Here is a 19,886-nt window from a genome sequence, read left to right as displayed (position 1 = left end):
AATTTCTATACTTCAGTACTTTAAAAGTTTGGGGTTTTTTTTTTTGTTTGTTTGTTTGTTTTGGTTGGGGAAGAGAGGGAGTCAGATGATTTAAAGAAAGTGGTGGAAGAAATGAAAGGCTAAAGGAATGGAAAGTCATTGATGTGTAAGAAAGAATTGGGATGGAATTAGCTACAATTTGAACAGGTAGAAAGGGAGCTTGCATGTGTTTGCCTGGGTTGTGGCAATTAAAAAAAAATGATGTGATTAGAAAGCCCACAGTCAGATCGCTTACTGATCAGCAGAGGGTGCTGTTGTTCTAGACAGTTTATTTGCTGTCCTTGAATTGGGTAGACAATGAATTATAAATAGCATGTACACAAATCATTGATGCACAGCCTGAAGAATGCCCAAAGGAAACAGATATGCAGGTTTTATCTATAAGAGTCACAACTCAATTAGATAAATGGGGCACAATGTTAAGCTAAAGAGATATAAACATTACCTTTCTGTGTTGTCCTTGAGGGTCCTGATGTATTTGCTAAAGTCAGCCAGCCAGGGTTTGGATAAAGAGATGGGGAGAGGATGGGTCAATTTCACTAATGACTAGTGTTTTTGTGGTATCTGTTCACTTAAATGATCTCACCATATATGGAGCCTGCTGACCTAAAGGCTGTGGAGAACTTCTCTGCTTAAGACTCGATATCTTGTGGCAAAAGAATGTGTCCTGGCAATATGGGGAAAATCAGTCGGCGGGGGAGGGGAATCCCAAACTCTACAGAATTTTACCATAAAATTAAAAAAAAAAGTGTGCACCAGGAAGCTGATGAGTTAAAAAAAACTGATTATCAGCCAGGGATAGGAGTGTTCAGAAGTGGAGTGGTTGTGATTGTCACGTTCAGTCCCTTTAACAATCTGGTGAAGCACTGCCCTGTGGGACAGCTTCAGAGCCAAAGTGCTGTAGTGTCCGCTGGCTACCCATAATGGGCCCATCAGAGAAGAACCAGGAACCCGTGCCCTTACAGATGCTTCCCACCGCCTGGCCTGTGGGAACCCATGTTCACATGTCTTTGCTTACACCTTTAAATCCAGAGATGCCAGGAGGCCTAAAGACCACACGCTGCTCAGAACAGCATCTTATGTCTGCCTTCTTCTCCCCACCCCAGCCCTTGAACAGATGTCAGCCACTTTGAGTAGAGCCAGGAATCTGATGCTGATTTGTAGGCAGCTGTGGTATAAAACTGGCCTTGGTCAGTCAGGCAGAATGGAAGCAGCAGGCTTGTCACAGAGCCGGGTACTGTCAGTGCTGGAGAGGAAGTGTGCCCATGCCTGTTATGCCAAGAACAACATTCTGCCCCAGGGTTGTGGGGAAGATGGGAGATCTTCAGTGGGTTCTTTGGAACTGGAGTGTTTCTAGTTTTTCTGACCAACGTGTGCTGTAAAATTTCATGTTCAGTTTTGAGCTCGTACAGATTTCTACCTCCCAGAGCTGCTCGATTCTGGCAGCACCACATTGTCTTTTCTTTTTCCCTCCTATCTCTCCATAAACGGTTGTAGGGAAGATTCAACAGACACTGGGCTAACAAGATAAATAAGATGTCTTCTTAGCCCTCACAGCGTGCACCGTCTAGTGCAGGAGACAGAAAGGAAAGCAGTGTAGTAGTTCCACAACGGGATACTATGAAGCTTCAGAGGAGGGGTCGCTCTGTTTACCCGGGGCAGGAGGTAGAAGAGAGAGCTTCACAGACGATATGATGTTTGAACTGTGCCTGAGAAGTTCTCTAGCACAAGAAACGGCTCAGGCAAAGGACAGATGTGAGCAACTGTGCCCTGCCCCTGCCCCCTTTTGGCCCATCCAAAGCATGTGCCCCTGCTGCAGACTCACATCAGGAGGACTGGCAAGGCTTAGTTAGAAAGGTACCTCCTGGGGCCTGGCAAACTCTGTCCTTTCCTCTTGCCTGTCTGTAGGAGCGGTGATTTGGGAATCCAGGGTTGAACAAGATCAGGTTACTGCCTGTGAAGTATGTGGCACTGGGTCTATGTGGGGAGGGGCATGTCCCTGCCTCCACTGGCTCCCAGGTATGATGGGTGATTCAGTGGAGCCTGTGAAGGGAAAGACGGGTCCCGTGTCCTAAGGTCACCCCTGACTCCTCTTCCACAGAGTGTATGCTGCAGAGTAAATAATACCAGAAGCACCCCCACGCCCCTTCCTCTCCTGAGGCAGCAGATGGTGCCTCTCCGGTTTTCTGGCAGCACGAGGGAGCCGTATGGTAAACTGAATCTGCCTTGCTGTGGCACACATTGACTGAGAGCAGTTCTGGCACCCCATGTTGGTTTCTGCAGTTATCTCAGCCCAAACAGCTGTGAGGTTTACTCCAGAGACAGACAGAGGTTCTGAGGCCTGATTTAGGGAAGGATGTGCCAGAGCTGTCGGCAGCTCCACTGTGCTGCAATGTGGCGGTTGGGGACCAGTCTTAGCTCCAACACCAACCTGCCTGGCCTGTTTCAGGACATCATTGAAAGCTAATTTAATCCCCCAGTGCATGGGAATTATTTTAAAGGAACCACATTTAGGGTCTGGGAACTGTGACTGGCAAGCCTCTAACAGAGTCCTGATGCTGTGGCAGGGCTGACAGAGCTTGCTGTTAGCATGCATTCAGAGGGAGGCCGCCTGCCTGTGGCAGTGGGTGGCTCCTCCCACAGCTGGGGCTGCACCCTGATTTCACCAGGAGCAACCACACTCCCAGGCCCTCCTGCTGCTGGTCAGGAAAACACTGTCCCAGTGGGAGGAACAGTGCCTGACAGATCAGCCGCTGATCTCTTGTGAAGTCTGAGAGGCAGAGGAGAGGAGAAGGGGGTCAGGATGTTGGAGTCCTGAGCTGTCAGATGGGGAGCACATGTGTTGGAAGTCCTGTCACACAAGTGGCTATGGCTCTGTGGACTTTGGACATGAGGTATTTCTGAAGGAACAAGATTGTTTGGAATCCCCAGAAGGGGAGCCGGTAGAAGAGGGGGCAGTCTTCTCTCAGCTGTTCCTCTGCCTCATTTCTCTTCTCATTAGGTATCAGGAGGTAGAAGAGTGGCAAGAGTGTTAACACTCCCTCTTTGTGCTTTCCTTAGCTGTTTCTTTGGGTTGAGCTCAGAAGAGAGAGAAAGCCAACATCCTAGCATAGTCTTGGCAGTCCTTTAAAAGTAGCTGCTTTCAACCCGGGGCTTTTCTGGTTTTTTGTTTGTTTGTTTTTTCCATACCCTGGAAAATTGGTACCTGTTCCACCCTTGTCACTTCAGATTTCAACCAGAACCAGCCGTACACACTTAAAAAAAAAAAAATCTCTCCTGTGCCTGTTGTCTTCTGGTTGTTTCTTGCACCCACTGAGCACCAGATTCTGGAATAATAGCAATCAGGCCTGAGCAGTCCTGTCCTCATGAAACTTTCTGTGGAGATGCAGCGTGTGCAGGCCTTACAATGAGGTGCAGCAAAGAAAAGCTGCTAGACAGAGGCCCTGGGGAGACTGCCCTGAGACACCAGGGGGTTTGGGGGGGGTGTTAGAGGCACAATGCAGGGACTATAGCTTCCTTCATGGAACCTTCTCAGGGTTCCAGAGGAGTGTTTGGCACATGCTGGGTCTTCAGTAAATGCATGTTTGTGACAGTTATGGAGTGGGAAGTCAGCAGTTGAAATGCTACTGAGAAGTTAGTTAAAGATGAAGAATTGCTCTGGTATGGGGCAGGTGGATGGGAAGGACATTGGCAACTATCTAGTACAAGTTCTGGGGACTGATGGGGTCCCCAGCAGTCAGTGTATAGTGCATTGGGGAATGAGCATGAGGTGAGGGAGAAAGAACAAATAACAACTTCAAGAAATGTGGCTATAAGTATGGTATTCTTACAGCACCATAAAGAAGGCTGCAGTTGGGCCCGGCAGCGTGGTCTAGCGGCTAAAGTCCTCGCCTTGAAAGCCCCGGGATCCCATATGGGCGCCGGTTCTGATCCTGGCAGCTCCACTTCCCATCCAGCTCCCTGCTTGTGGCCTGGGAAAGCAGTGGAGGACGGCCCAATGCATTGGGACACTGCACCCACGTGGGAGACCCGGAAGAGGTTCCTGGTTCCCGGCATCGGATCGGCGCGCATCGGCCCGTTGCGGTTCACTTGGGGGGTGAATCATCGGACGGAGGATCTTCCTCTCTGTCTCTCCTCTGTGTATATCTGGCTGTAATAAAATGAATAAATCTTTAAAAAAAAAAAAAAAAAAAGAAGGCTGCAGTTATGTGAGAGAGCTGGGTTAAACGAGCTTTGTGTGTTGCTTTTTTTTTTCTTAAAGATTTGTTTATTTTTATTGCAAAGTCAGATATACAGAGAGGAGGAGAGACAGAGAGGAAGATCTTCTGTCCGATGATTCACTCCCCAAGTGACCTCAACGACTGGTGCTGCGCTGATCCGAAGCCAGGAGCCACACGGGTGCAGGGTCCCGGGAGCTTTGGGCCATCCTTGACTGCTTTCCCAGGCCACAGTCAGGGAGCTGGATGGGAAGTAGAGCTGCTGGGATTAGAACCGGCGCCCCTATGGGATCCCGGTGTATTCAAGGCAAGGACTTTAGCCGCTTGCTTTTTAAAAGCCTGAGAGCCCGGGCCAGGAAGTTCTGGAATTTGGTTTCTTTGATATGCTGCATGAGACGCTCCATGCTGAACCCACAGTACTCTGAGAATGTGTATTAGTCCTTAAGATTTTCAATGGCATTTAATCTTCCTCTGAAGAACCTGTAGTCTCTTTATAGTGCCGATTGCCAACATCAGTTCACTCAAAAGGCAAAATTCTGGGCTTGTCTAGCAGGATACCCCATTACCTGATAGGATGAGGGATCAGCAGAGGGGTCACAGAAGGCAGGACTATGACATTGACTGGCATTCAAGAACCATACTCGGGGCTAGAATGTGTGAGGCCTGCATGTCCCCTGGAAACTCTGACCCCATTGGACGGTTTAGAAGGGCTGGTGGAGTCTATGCAGGAGGCATGACAGTCTATGGGGCGCGCTGGGCTGACCCAGAGCAACCTCTGGCATACTTAACACTGGCTGGCAACAGGCCTGGTTGGGGAGCGTGGGGGAGGCCTTGGCTGCGTGGAGCCTACCACTAAGGGGCGCAGGAACTGAAAGGGGGCTGAGTTCTGGTCGGGTCACAGTTGTAATCCCTTGGCACAAATATCGATTCGGACTTGATGCACCATGCCTGATTAGACCGCAGCACAGTTTGGTGCTCCGGAGGACCAGGATAGATGTGGGACGGCTCGGCTAGGCCTCAACCCCAACTGAGCCTTGTATGAGATATACGTGGGTATGGATGAGCCGTGGCTGGGCTGAAACTCTCAACAGCAGGAACCAGAATGGATTGAAGAGCGGAGCTGGCCGAAGGACCTGCTGGTATGCGTGAAGCCCGACACCAGGAAGGAGTCGGAGGGAGGAATCTGAACAGTTCCTCTGACAGGACACTGACCCTACAAATAAACGCAGGAAGCATGGAGGTAAACAACCCAGAAGAGGCTTTGGAATGTGACCCACTGGCATACACTTGGCTCGGGTTGGGGCAGAGCAGTCTGAGTCGGTTCACGTCATCCACTGGCAGGCCCAAGCGCTGAAACTGTGTGGGGGCCTGGCCGGGTTTGGTCGCGATAAAAAAAAAAAAAAAAAAAAAACAGTACAAAACACAAAATGCCAAGGTGAAATGGCCTGTGCCAGTGGGGAATGCAACACCCGACCAGCACACCTCCCACTGGTTTAGGCGAAGGATGAGAGTGTGTTGGGCAGAGCCGGGGAGAGATGCGATACTCATTGGTTCCAATGGAGGTCGGGGCTCAGAATAGAACCAACCCAGGGGGTAAAACCACCACCTGATAGGAGTGATGGACGGTGGCGGGCACTGGGCTTACTAGCAGTACATGTAGGAGCCTGGACTGGGAACACCTCAAAAGTTTTTTTAGGGGATTCCCCTGAACAAAATGGAGGAATCAAAGCATTAACCAAGAAAAGATGGAAATGGAGTAGATCAATCAACCACCTCAGCTAATATGCTTCCAGTGGAAAACTGGACAAGGGGAAACTCTAAGATGGACTATGTCAATCAGTGGACTCTGCACCAGTCTCATCATACCTGGACTGTTGCTGATGATATGTTGGAGCTTCTAATTGATCAAGGTGATGCTCTGCTGGCTCTGCCTTCAAACCTGAGAGGGCCTCCCTAAGAGGCCATTGAACTTGAACTGGACAAGTGGGATGCTGGACTCTATATGGTGTGAACTTTTAATTAGGGAATCTCAACAGAACTTGAGCTGTGGTTATGCATCAAGGTGAAGGAATTCACCATGGGGGAAGGGTTTGGGGTGAAGGGGGTGGGGGGAATCGCAGTACCTATGAAATTGTGTCATGTAATACAATGTAATTAATGAATAAATGAATATAAAAAAAAAGCCTGAGAGCCTTGAGCATCTTCAGGTGTTGACTGCAAGAAGCAGAGCAGGGGAAAGCAGGGATAGCGAATCAGGCCTGGTGTTCCGGGAGGGGGAGGGAGAACCAAGCTGGACTAGAATAGTAATTAAAAAGCAAAGATGATGTGAGCAGGTGGACGAGAAAGCTTGCCTTAGGGGAATCAAAAGTTCTGTGGCTTCTGCATTTCAGCTAAGCAGTTAGATAAGGCTATTACCAAAGAGGAAGGAACCCTGCTTCATCCTGTCTCTTAAAGCTGATGGTACGTCCAACCCCAAGGTCTGACCTCAAAGGCTACCCAGGAGTTGGGGACAGATAGCCTCTATAATCCCCTGAGTTCCTCTCTAGAGCACTCCAGATGTCATTCTCAGATTTGGTGGCTTGATTATGGCCATACCACATCCCCTTGTAGGCCAGGGTCCTTGCTTTTCCAAGGCCAAGGCAGCAGAAGATACATCAGAAGTCCTAATGCCTCTTATCCTCACCTCCTCTGGGCAGAGAAAGAACCCCACCGCCCAGCCCCACCCCCACTCCGGCCCATGAGTGTTCCTGGGCCCTTCAGCAGTGAGTTACTGGGGGCCGGCTTCTTACCAGGCACATTCTAGATGCTGGAAATTCAGAGAAGTGAAGATCTAATAAGTTAAATGTGATTTGTGCTATGGGGAAAAGTAAAGCAAGAAAAAGTGGAAGGAGTGGTGGGAAAGCCTAGGCAATTCTTGATGGAGCAGTCCAGGGAGACATCTCTGAGAAGGCACTGCTGGAGAAAAGCTCTGCAGGGAACAGTCGTGCTGCCTTTTGGAGAGAGAGCAGGGCAGGGAACACAGAGAGGCCCCAGTGGCAATATGGGAGTGAACAGCCACGACAGGGCGGTGGTGTGGGGCTCTGACTTCAGCTCTGACAGAATGGTGTGTGGGCCTGAGCAGAGAGTGACAGGCTCTAGCTTGGCGTTCCAGTTCACTCTGGCTGCTGCGCCAAGGATGGCAACAGGGAGCCCACGGGTGAAAAGTACAGGCCTCCTGCGTTATTTCTCTTTTCTCTCTCCCTCCAAAGCAAAGCGGCTGTGCTGAGGAGCTTGCTGTAAAGGTGTGCGGAAGACTGCCAAGCGGTGGGAGCTCGGTGTGGTCCAGCGGGTTTCCTCTGGACATGACTCAGGCTGCACGAGAGATCATCTGAGAAGTCACCTGGGACACAGACTGGCACGGGCACCATCAGTCACTCTTGCCATGCTGGCCAGCACCAGTGGGACTCGGGGCAACTCTGTTCTAGGGTATTTAATTGATTTGGCTTCACACATGTTGAATGGATTACTGGAGTTTTGTTATTATTGTTTTTTAATTTGTTGTTTTTGTTCTCACTGTTTTGGTATCTCTGAAGCATTTCTGTTGATAATTGTGTTAGACAGGTTAAGTGTACTCGTGGCCACCTCTAAAGAGGGCCTGTATTTTGAAAGGCTAGCTCACCTGTTTGTAAAAGCAAGATGTCATTTCCTGGAAATAAAATGTAAAACTTGGCAGTTGCTCAGTTGGGCTCTTGTGTATTTGCCTTCCTTCCCTTCCAGCTCCCAGACAGTCTCACAAGTAAACACTGGCAGCTCGTAGATTAACAACCCAGAAAGTGACTGTATCAGATGATAGACTTCAAGTGAATGTCAGCCCAAGAAGCCAGGCCCGAGACCACAGCCACAGCAGAAAGGCACTGTTAAACCCTGACTGTTGGGGTTCCTCTTTATTCCAAAGGTGGGTCACTGCTTCCCTTATTTGGTATTTTGGTGTTCCCCTCAGTTGGCACTCTTAAAAACATTTCCAGATATGTTTTCCCATGTCATGAACACATAGGCAATGATTTTATGAGGATTGATTATTTATGTGTATGTTTATAGGTGTATATTTCAAGTAAAAGTTTCCTCTGTTTCATCCATCTCTGATTTGAACAGAAAACTAGTTCTGCTATTGTGGAGATTGAAGTTTAGGACAGCCTGTGGTATGCTTGAATACCTGTGATAGAATGATGGGAAATGAGGGTCGTCCAAAAACAGAAGCCCTCTAATAGGGTAATGTTAGGAGACTATGCATTCAGTGATTTTCCCCTCTTCTTTTTGACTATCTAGAGTGCATTCTTTTGTATTTCTTGCCTATCTAGAGAGCCATGTATTTTTGTAGTTTTCTGCCTTGTGTATTTTGTTCTTAAAGTTGTATTTATTTACATTTACTTGAAAACATAGCAGAGAGAGACACATGAACACACAAACCAGGACAGATCATCCATCTTCCCAGATTGCCTCCGTTGGCCAGCACTGAGCCAGGAACCCAGAACTCCCATGTGCATGGCAAGGACCCAGGTACTTAAGCCATCACCTACTGCCTCGCAGAAAGTTGGATCAGAACGAGTGGAGACTTGAACCCACATACTCTGATATGGGATGCAGGCATCCCAAGTGGTGAATTCAGCAGTGTATCACACATCCACCCCTCCCCTATATGTTTGCAAATACCATTGGAAACTTTACACTTGCCAGCTTTTGAGAGATGGTAAGACTGTCTTCCTGGTTAAAAATCAGTGAATGATTTGCCACTGAAGTCTGTGGTATTTGTTTCCTTCTTTCTCTCTGTAACTTCCTAACTCCAACACTGGTAGAATCAAGGAGGCAGTAAAGGATCTGGGCCATGACATAGTAGGCTAAGCCTCCATCTGCAGTGCTGTCATCCCATATGGGTACCAGTTTGTGTCCTGGTTGCTCCACTTCCCATCCAGCTCCCTGATTATGGCCTGGGAAAACAATGGAGGATGGCTCAACTGTTTGGGCCCCTGTACCCACATGTGAGACCCAGAAGAAGCTTCTCACTCCTGGCTTCAGATTGGCCCAACTCCAGATGTTACGACCATTTGAGGAGTGAACCAGCTGGTGGAGAGATCTCTCTCTCACTGTCTCTCCTTTCTCTGTAACTGTTTCAAATAAAAAATAAGTAAATAAACCTTTTTTTAAAAAAATGGAGAAGTGGGCCCGGCGGCGTGGCCTAGCAGCAAAAATCCTCGCCTGAATGCCCCGGGATCCCATATGGGCACCAGTTCTAATCCCGGCAGCCCCGCTTCCCATCCAGCTCCCTGCTTGTGGCCTGGGAAAGCAGTCGAGGACGGCCCAATGCACTGGGACCCTGCACCCACGTGGGAGACCCAGAAGAAGTTCCTGGTTCCCAGCATCAGATCGGCACAGCACCAGCCTGTTGCGGCTCACTTGGGGAGTGAATCATCGGACGGAAGATCTTTCTCTCTGTCTCTCCTCCTCTCTGTATATCTGACTTTGTAATAAAATAAATAAATCTTTTTTAAAAAATGGAGAAGTAAAGTTAATCCCATAAATAATATTTTTAAAATATTTCTTGGGCCCAGCATGATTGCTCAGTCAGCTAATCCTCCCGCATTGAGCATCAGGATCCCATATGGGCACCAGTTTGTGTCCTGGCTTCTCCACGTCCCATCCAGCTCCCTGCTTGTGGCCTGGGAAAACAGTTGAGGACGGCCCAAAGCCTTGGGACCCTGCACCCACATAGGAGCCCGGAAGGAGATCCTGGTTTCTGGCTTTGGATCCGCTAAGGTGTGACAATTACAGCCATTTGAGGGGTGAACCAGAAGGTGGAAGATCTTTCTCTCTGTCTCTCTTTCTCTCTGTAAGTGCCTTTTCAATTAAAAAAAAAAAAAATCTTTTTAAAGAGCGTGTATTATAACTGTCATAAAACTATGGGAAAAAATAACAGAAGGAAATCACTGTATAAGAGTCTTGATGAAATAATTTCATGTTTCCTACATGTGTTTTGTTTATATAAATGTATGAACATATATTAATTTCTATAAATCCTGTCTTTTTAAGTTTACATATCATAATTCTTTTTTGAATTTTGTGTGTGTGTGTGTGTGTGTGTTTGTGTGTGTGTGTGTATAGAAGAGGCAAAGAGAAAGAAACTAGAGAGCTTCCATCTGCTGGTTCGCTCTCCAGATGCCCGTAGCACAGGGCTATTGAACCTGAGAGCTGAGAACTCCATCCAGGTCTCCCATGGAGATAACAGGAACCCAGCTGCTTGAGCCGTCACCACTGCCTCCCACAACTTGCACTGGTGGAAAGCTCAGGTCAGAAGCTGGAGCTGAGAATTGAGCTAAAGACTCCAATGTGGTTGGTAACTTAACCACTAGGCCAAACACCCACCACAGAAGAAGGAGCCTTCGGGAAGAAACCTCCTGACGGAAGAACCCTCCGCAGACCATCACAGGCTGGCCTCACAGACCACACGCTTTTCCGGCCACAGCCCCTGGACACACAGGGACTCAGAATCCCTCCTTTAAGAACGTGACTTCTGCTGCACGGGGTTATAGCAAGTTACTCCTCTTCCTGAGGTGCCAACATCCCATGTGGGTGCTAGTTGAGTCTAGCTGCTCCACTTATGGTCCAGTTCCCTGCTAAGGCCTGGGAAGGCTTAATGACCCAAATCTAAGGCCTTGGGCCTCTGCACCCTTGCAGGAGACCAGGAACAAGCTCCTGACTCTGGATCAGTACAGCTTCAGCCATTGTGGCCATCTGGGGAGTGAACCAGCAGATGGAAGACCTCTCCTTTGTAATCCTGCCTTTCAAGTAAATAAATAGCTTTAAAGGGAAAAAAAAAAGACTATTTTGGGTTTGAATTTTAGCTCTGTCATTTGTGTCACCTTAAACAAGTTATTCAACCTCTGAATCTTGGCTTCTTCATCCCAAAATTATTGCCAAGTAAGACCTAACTAATTTCATATTTCATAGTTATTGTGACAATACTTAGAAAAGCCTGGATGTTCTGTTTTTGAAGAATTCAAACCAAAAAAATTAACCCAGGCTTGTGTTATTCCTCTGAGCTAGACAAAGTTCTTTCCCTGGAGAAATACCTGATATTAAATATCTACATTTTGCTTGCTTAGAAAAATACATGGTAACTTTTCTGCCTTGCAGCACCAAACTGCAGTAAAGCGGAGGCCCACTGCTGTGCAGGCTGGCTCTAATTAAAAAGGCATCTTGCTGCAACAAGACCTTGAGATGGGAAAGGAGGCTTGGGTTCACATCCTGGTTTTATGGAGCTGATAAGTACAGCCAACTATGTAAAGTGCTTTGCAGTGAATGTCAGGTGCCCCATAACCATCTGGTTCTATGAACCTAGCATGGACTCTCCACCCTCAGGCATGCTACCAGAAGTCTCCTGGCAGTCACTGTGCAAGGCCAGGACACTGTCCTGTAGGAGCTGAATAGCTGCATGCTTGTTGTCTGTTTTTCTGATGGAAAGCCATTTTCTTTTGTGTTTAATGTCGTTATTCACATTTATCTGAAAGAGTGACAGAGATCTGTTTGCTAGTTCTCTTCCCAAATGCTTGCAACAGCTGGATCTGGGCCAGTCCAAAGCCCGGAGTCAGGATTACATCAGAATCTCCCACATGGTGTGGCTCTCAGGATGCACATTAGCAGGAGGCTGACCTGAAAACAGGCAGGACTACAACCTCAGCACTCCGGCAAGGGTTGCAGGTATCCCCAGCAGCAGCAGCTGAACCTGTTGAACCGCAGTGCCCACCCTGGAAGCTACTGCTTTCTCACCCCTGCTGTCACTACATCCTCTGTGAATGCCGATCCAGGCAGGCTGCACAGCTGCAGGAAGGCCTAGGATGGGTGGCTTTCCCCACAGCCCATGTGCTTTTTATACCTTATTTCCACAGCTGTAGCTAAGGATAACTCAGGTATGTTTGACACTCATCCCCCAGGCCTCTGATAATGGCTGCAGTTAGCTCTGTTGGACATAGACATTGAGGGAACAAATGGCTAACTTACAGTGTGGTTCTGATCGAACAAAAGCCCAAGATCAGGAGAATCTAGAGATGCAGTCTTGTTAGCACTGGCAGGATTTGGACAGAAGGATGTCATTTGGGTGGAGCAGGTCCAGAGTTTGTTTCTTTCAACACTAGTTAGCTTCATTCCATGAAAGAAAATTCCTGGGCCCAGCACAGTGGCTCAGTTGGTTAATTCTCCCCATCACACACCGAGATCCCATATGGATGCAAATATGTATCCCAGCAGCTCTGCTTCCCATCCAGCTCCCTGCTTGTGGCCTCGGAAAGTAGTAGAGGATGGTCCAAAGCCTTGGGACCCTGCATCCACATGGAAGAAGCTCCTGGCTCCTAGTTTTGGATCGGCTCAGCTCTGACCATTGTGGCCATTTAGGGAGTGAACCAGAAGATGGAAGATCTTTCTATCTCTCCTTCTCCTTGTAAATCTGCCTTTACAATAAAAAAAATTAATCTTTAAAAAAAAAAAAACAACAGAAAGAAAGTTCCTGCATGGTCAAATTTTCTGCTTTTTCTGTAAATGGAACTCAGGTAGAAGGAGTGCAGTGAGTGTAAGTGTTCCTAGAAAGAAAACAGGGCCTTGTGTGGATGAAAAATAATGACTTATCTTGTTCAGGTGGTTCTTCAGAAAACCGTAAGGAACTGACACTGTGGCATTGTGAGTAAAGCTGCCACTTGCAATGCCAGCATCACCTATGAATGCTGATTGAGTCCTGGATGCTCCGCTTCCAATTCTAATCCTGCTAATGTGTCTGGGAAAGAAACAGAGAATTGCCCAAGTACTTGAGCCTCGCCCTTATATGGGAGACCCAGATGATGCTCCTGGCTCCTGGCTTCAGCCTGGCCCTTTTCTGGCCATTGTGTTCATTTAGGTAGTCAACCAGCTAATGGAAGACCTGTCTGTGTCTCACGTACATGCGCACACAAACAAATCACTCTCTCATCGGTAACTCTGACCTTCAAGTCAATACATCTTGAAAGCCATATGAACTCTAGGAAAGGGCTGGGCCCACATTAGGTGCCTAAGAAGCACTTGGTTGCTACCATTGCTTCTAGAACATTTAATGCAAGGTGCCACAAAGGCTCCGGAGCTCATCTCATCCCCAAGAAGCGCCTCTGTTGTCACTGTACAAAAGTTCTAACCGGTCCCAACCTCATATCCAGTTTCCAGATGCACCATCCCTGCTCTACTTCATTCAAGTTCTGGGAATACTTCAACCGGGTGTAACTTCTGTGTCACACAGCAGCCCTCCATGTTTCCAAAAAATACAATACTTATTGAATGTCCACATTTTCTTTAATTTGCTTTCTAAAACATTTTTATTGGAAAGGTAGGTCAGATTTACAGAAATAAGGAGAGACAGAGAGAAAGTAGTTACAGTTGAGCCTATCTGAAACCAGGAGCTCCTTTCCCGTATTCCACGCAGGTGCAAGGTCCGAAGGCCTTGGACCATCCTCGACTGCTTTCCCAGGCCACAAGCAGGGAGCTGGATGGGAAGTGGAGCTGCCGGGATTAGAACCGACGCCCATATGGGATCCTGGCGCAAAGCGAGGGCTTCATTCACTAGGCTACCGCACTGAGGCCCATGTCCCATGAATTTTAGAAATACCCTTGTATTTGAGTGTTTGTATCTTTAAAATCTCTGCCTTTTGCATGAAAATAAATAAACCTTTAATAAATAAATAAAATGTAAATGAAAAGCAGTAGAGCCTGAGGGCTAATCTTGTGAAGTAAGAATGTGTTTGGTCATGCCATTTGTCTCCAAGCTTGCAACTCTCATCAGCTGTCCTTGGTGGCTCTCCTCCACTGCAAAATGCTGCAAATCCTGAAATGCAGAGATTGGAAAGTGGAGTCTCCCTTCCCTCCCCTGCAGATACCGAGTGTGAGGGGGCAGAAGGCTCACCTTCTCTCCCTTGCTGGAGTTATCCAACCTATTCTCAGGAGAACTTGGCTTTTTTTTTTTTTTTAAGATTTATTTATTTGAAAGCCAAGTGACAGAGAAGAGGGTTCATTCATGAAAAAGGCTGCAACACCCAGGAGCAGGAGCTTCATTTGTGTCTCCCATGTGGGAGAAAGGGGCCCAAACTCTTGAGCCATCCTCTGCTCCTTTCTCAGATGCATTAGCAGGGAGCTGGATCGGAAGTGAAGCATCCAGAACTTGAATCTGTATCCGTATAGGATATCAGTCCTAAAGGCAGCAGCTTTACCCACTATGCCACACTGTTGGCTGATTCTGAACTCCTAGAAGAGTAGTTCTCAAGGTTCATCCATGTGTTCCATCTGTATGCACTGAACACCTCCTGTGGGCCAGGGACTGTGCGTGGAGCCAGGATTACAACACTGGAAAGGATAGGCAAAGCACCCTAATTAATCAGTGCGTAAGTAGCAGAGATACTGGGAGCCACAGCCTCATGTGAAGGCACCTAGGCTAGACTAAGGGACACAGAAGATTTCCTGGAGTCCATGACATCTCAACCAGACTGAAGCATGCTCAGGGTCAGCGGAATAAGAGTAGGAAAAGGGTAGCCTGGGGAGGGGAAAGAGTCTGGAGGTGGGGAGAAGTGGAAAAGCATGGAAGTGAGCCAGAGCCTAGCTTCTCTGATGGAGTGAAAGGCTTGCTATGTGGCTGGCTTGTGAGTTCTGGAGAAGTAAGAAGGTCAGCTACTAATAGCACAATCAAATTTGGTAAACATTGTCCTGGCATGTTCTAAAACCCTGGAGGAGGACAGCACTCTCCTAACAACTCTGTTATTACCTCCATCTTGTAGTTAAGCAAATCAAAGCAACAAGGTAACTTATGCACAACCGTACACATTGGCAGAAGTGGAGAAAATGAAGCTGAAGAAGGCCTCCAAGGGAGTTAGGACCTTATCCTGAGAACAGCTGGAAGTCACTGGGGGTGTGTGTCATTTTCCATTGTTTTGGGGGAAGGTTCCTTTGATTGGAGGGCAGGGAGGAGAAAAGGATCCAGGAAGACCTCATAGGTATTTTCAGTAATGCAGGCAAGAGGTTTGATACCTGGAATTAAAGCATGAGCAGTGGCAATGGAGGATTTCACCATGTTGAACAGGGGTACTGAACAAGGTTTCTGACTGGAGGTGGGTGAAATTTAAGGGTTACCATGGGTTCTGTTTTGTATGGTTATCTTGGTGATGGTGCTCATTGAAATACCTGAGAGACAAAGCCACCTGGGGTACAGATGCTGGGCAAGTCAGGACTGCTGAGATGCCCACAGAGAAAGCAGCATGGGGTAGCCAAGAATTTGTGTACTCCCTTCTGATGGCCACACAGGTTCTTTGTCTGGTCATCTTTGGCACAAGCATCTTCCACAGCAGAGCCCAGACATCATTCAAGGGAGCCACTTCAGATGAATTTGAAAATTTCCTCATTCACATTGCCCAGTGGTGAACTGCCACGTTTTGGGTGCCATTTGGTATACCCACATCCATCCCAGCTTCTGCCGAACTGGCCATTGAGATAAAATGTTCACTCACTGGAGAACATCCCTGTGGGGAGAGGAGAGCTGTCCACGTGTGAGGTGTACTGAGGTATACATTATGGCTGGCATTTGGTTTGGTTTTGTTATATTTTTGGAAATTTTTAAAATTTTTATTTAAGTTTTATCTTTTGATGATGTTTACATAGTTGGTTAGGGTGCAAAGGGTCAAAGGCTAAAGGAAAGTGGATGAAATCATTGTTTCCACATTCTCTTTTTTTCCTTCCTGTATCTGGGGGAAAAGGGAGAAGCCCCACCTAGCCTCCCAGCTATCTCAGGGTCCCCAAAGTTGGGGCATGCTCCAAGGGCACTACTCAAGTGATTTTGAGAGTTCATCAGTTAAGAATTGCTGCTGATCTCGCCACTCCAAGCACAATGAAATCTCTCCAGAATCCACTGGCTGAAATAGTCCACCTTAAAGATTCCATTTGCCCAAATTTTCACTGCCAACACTTTGCTAGGGTAGTTGATCAATTTGTTCTGTCCTGCTTCCTCTGTTGTGAACTTCTGCAGGCTTTAATGTACTGTTGTATCCTCCATGTGCAACTTGCTTTGCTGTCACTGTTCCATCTAAGCCACTGAGGAGGCCCAGCTCTGATTCATGCACTGCACAGTCAAGCCATGGAACCTACTGTTCGCTCCATGGTTGGAGCTCTGAGTCCAGTGGTTCAGTTGGGAGATCCCCAAAGAAACCTCATCTGAGGTGATCCCAGACCTGATTCTTGTGTGTGCTTGCCAATACAGGATCAGGCAGAGCCCGTCATCCCAGTCAGCCTGCACACACACTGGTGGTTGTAGTTGCTGGGTCAGTTCTGCCTCCATCCTTGTCTTCAACACACACCATTCAGTGCTGCAGCCCAGCCCGATCCTGCCCACCACACACTTGGCTACATCAACCAATGGGAGCTACAGCCTAGTTGGGGCGGCCCACAATAATCCCCACCAGGCCAGCCCCCTGCTGGCCTAGTACCCATGGTTGCCAATATGTAGAGCAGACTGACTGGTCCAGTCTTTCCCACATCCCATTCAGCTCTCATACATGTCAATGGGCATTGAAGCCTGGTTCAACCCAACCAGCCCCACTATCCAGTCCACACTGGTGCCGGCAGGTGCCACTCTATCTAGCCATGCCAACCCCTAGTCCTGGTTCTTGTGCTCACCAGTTAGAGTGGCAACCAAAAAGGCAGGTGCCCACTGTTTCCCTGATGGGCCCACTTCCATGCCCGGATCTTGTACTCTCCAGGTAGTTCTGCAGTTTAGCTGAACAGAATTAGCCCCTTGTGCCAGCATCTGCCAGATGATGCCACGGCAAAGGCCAACCAAACCACACCTACTCTGTCTTATGCATGCTCCAGTAGAAACAGTCAACCCAGCTTGGCTTTTCCCCAAATACAGCTCACATGCAGGCCAGCAGGTGTTGTAGCCCTGCCCAGCCTGGTCTGCCCCTAATTCCAGCTCTCACACTCACCAGTGGGAGTAGTGGTCCAGCAGGGGAGCCCCATGCAGCACCCCTACTGTGTTTGCGCCCTACCCACCCCCAGGTCTCACATGTACTGATTGAGCACTGAGGCCCAGTCTGGCATGGCCCACCTCATCTCGGCATTTGCCAGTGGATACTGTAGCCTGGCCCAGCCTGTTGTTTGGCTGGCATTTGTAAGTGACCCCATGATGTGATCCTGTGAAACTGCTGTCTACATCAGGACACAAAGCTCCTACTGCTCTATGTTGAAGAGTGGACTGTCAATCATATCGATTGTATGCCTTCTCAACAGACAGTTGAAGATTCAGAGTCAAGAGCTGGGCTGGTGATAAAAACATGGGTCCTGTGGATGGAGAGAGAGAACCATGAGAGAGGGTCAAATTTCTCAGGGAGGGTGGGAAAAAGGAACAAGACTAAATCTTTCAGTACAACCAGCTCCAAGTGGAGTAGCCTACAAGGCAAGGGGTAAAAAATACAAACAGCTGGACCCAGCGTGGTAGCCTTGCAGCTAAAGTCTCCACCTTATACACACCAGGATCCCATATGGGTACCAGTTCTAATCCTGGCAGCTCCACTTTCCATCCAGCTCCCTGCTTGTGGCCTGGGAGAACAGTCAAGGACAGTCCAAGGCTTGGGACCCTGCACCCGTGTAGGAGTCCCAAAAGAAGCTCTGGGCTGCTGGCTTCGGATTGGTGCAGCTCCGACCATTGCGGCTGTTTGGGGAGTGAATCATTGAATGGAAGATCTTCCTCTCTGTCTCTCCTCCTCTCTACATATATGACTTTTGAACAAAAAGAAAAAAAAATTATAAATTATATATATATATACACACAGCAATGTGTCTGCCAGGGTGAGTGCAGCGGTTCATTTTTAGATGACAACTTGGTCACCTAGTGCCCAGACATTTGGTTAAACGTTATTCTAGGTCCTTGAGGGTGTTTTGTGTTAAGAGTAACATTTGGGGCCCAGTGCCGTGGCCTAGCGGCTAAAAGTCCTCACCTTGAAGGCACCAGAATCCAATATGGTCGCCCTGGTTCTAATCGCGGCAGCTCCACTTCCCATCTAGCTCCCTGCTTGTGGCCTGGGAAAGCAGTTGAGGATAGTCCAAAGCCTTGGGACCCTGCACCCGTGTGGGAGACCTAGAGAAAGTTCCTGGCTCCTGGCTCCAGATCGGCACAGCACCAGCTGTTGCGCTCACTTGGGGAGTGAATCATCGGACGGAAGATCTTCCTCTGTCTCTCTCCTCCTCTCTGTATATCTGACTTTGTAATAAAAATAAATCTTTTAAAAAAAGAGTAATATTTGAAGGAACAAGCAGAATAAAACAAGACTGCAATCCCTCATGTGAGTGTACCCCCTCTAGTTGTGCAGGCCTGAATGGAAGCAAAAAACGAAGCGAGTCCCTCCTGCCTGGCTGCCTTGAGCTGGTACATTCGGGTTTTGTCCTGCAGACGTAGACAGAAGCACCAACTCTTGCTGAGGTTCCAACCTTAGGCCTTTGGAAGAAAGCTACACCCTTTGCCCCCCAGGGTGTAGTGCCAGCTACACCCTGGCACTCAGATGGCTGAGTGCAGGTGCTGGGATTTCTCAGCTTCTATAGTTTTGAGTTAGTCCCATGTCATAAACACCCACCTACATAAATACATCCTGTTGTGTGTCTTTTCCTAGAGAACTTCGGCTAACACAGCAAGGCAGTGTCTCAACAAGTAGAGAGGTTGGTTGTAACCAAAGCTACTCTGAAGTTATCCATGGCCTTAGCAACCAGGAGACCTTTCTCTGTTGGTGGTTTCTATTGATTCTGTGAAACTGGAAAGTGATCCAGTGAGTGTAAAGAGAGAAAGGTGTTGGGTCGGAGGTTGGAAGAAGGAGGGACAGTCTGAAACGGCTATGGGAGAGCACACTAGGGAGCTGAAAGGCCTGGGGGCCATGCAGGGGCACACCATGGATGTCTTATGGTAACAGGAGGCACCGCTGTGTGGTTTTCCCTGGTAGGGTTCAGATCCCGTGTCTGGAGAAAATGGAACTTGTTGGCAACGCCCGCGTCGCCGCGTACCCCGAGCCGAGCAGAGGGGCTAGGGTTACAGACAGACAACACATAAGACAACACAAGACAACATGCAGTGGGTCACTCTTGTACACAGAATGCCAACTTTATTTGGGGTCCACCTGCATCTTATAGTCTGCTGAGCCCCTCCCAGTATTATCCCAATGTTCAAGCAACTCCTTAGCCCCCCTGAGGGCATCTTAACAAAAGGCAAGTAAGGAAGAGCGAACTTGCAGTCAAGCCAGGGGCTAAATGCATTAGGCCAAGATTTCCCACTGTGTTACCTCTTAGAAACAAGCTAAGCAGTGGAGTTAACCCTTGGGAGACCGGGGCCTACAGGAACTGGATGGAGCCCGAGCTGAGACACTGATAAGAGAAGGCCCTGGGCATGTGGAGGGATAGAAATGATGCAGCTTGGATTTAAGGATGGTTAAGGTAGAAAATGAAGGCAAGGGGTAGGTAATAACCCAGGACTGGGAGGAGGCACTTGCAGGGTCAAAGAATTCGTGTGTGTGTGTGTGTGTGTGTGTGTGTTGACACATTCTTATCTGTGAATGCAGGTAA

At 48.2% G+C, this 19,886-nt stretch overlaps 1 protein-coding gene across 3 annotated transcripts in view; it reads left to right on the top strand.

Moving 5' to 3' along the window:
* RNF8 (ring finger protein 8) overlaps positions 1 to 7,964 on the top strand; it is a 59,986-nt gene extending 52,022 nt beyond the window's left edge. For all 3 annotated transcript variants that reach the window (XM_058663747.1, XM_058663752.1, XM_012928424.3), the window contains one exon: positions 7,505 to 7,964. In XM_058663747.1, the coding sequence (XP_058519730.1) occupies positions 7,505 to 7,521 (17 nt within the window). In that variant the 3' untranslated portion in view covers positions 7,522 to 7,964. The remainder of the gene's footprint in view (positions 1 to 7,504) is intronic.
* The last annotated feature ends 11,922 nt before the right edge of the window (positions 7,965 to 19,886 follow it).

This window comes from Ochotona princeps, chromosome 1, assembly GCF_030435755.1.
Source record: "Ochotona princeps isolate mOchPri1 chromosome 1, mOchPri1.hap1, whole genome shotgun sequence".
Taxonomy (NCBI): Eukaryota; Metazoa; Chordata; class Mammalia; order Lagomorpha; family Ochotonidae; genus Ochotona; species Ochotona princeps.
The sequence above is the reverse complement of the archived record's forward strand: the minus strand, read 5'-3'. Positions and strand labels throughout refer to the sequence as shown.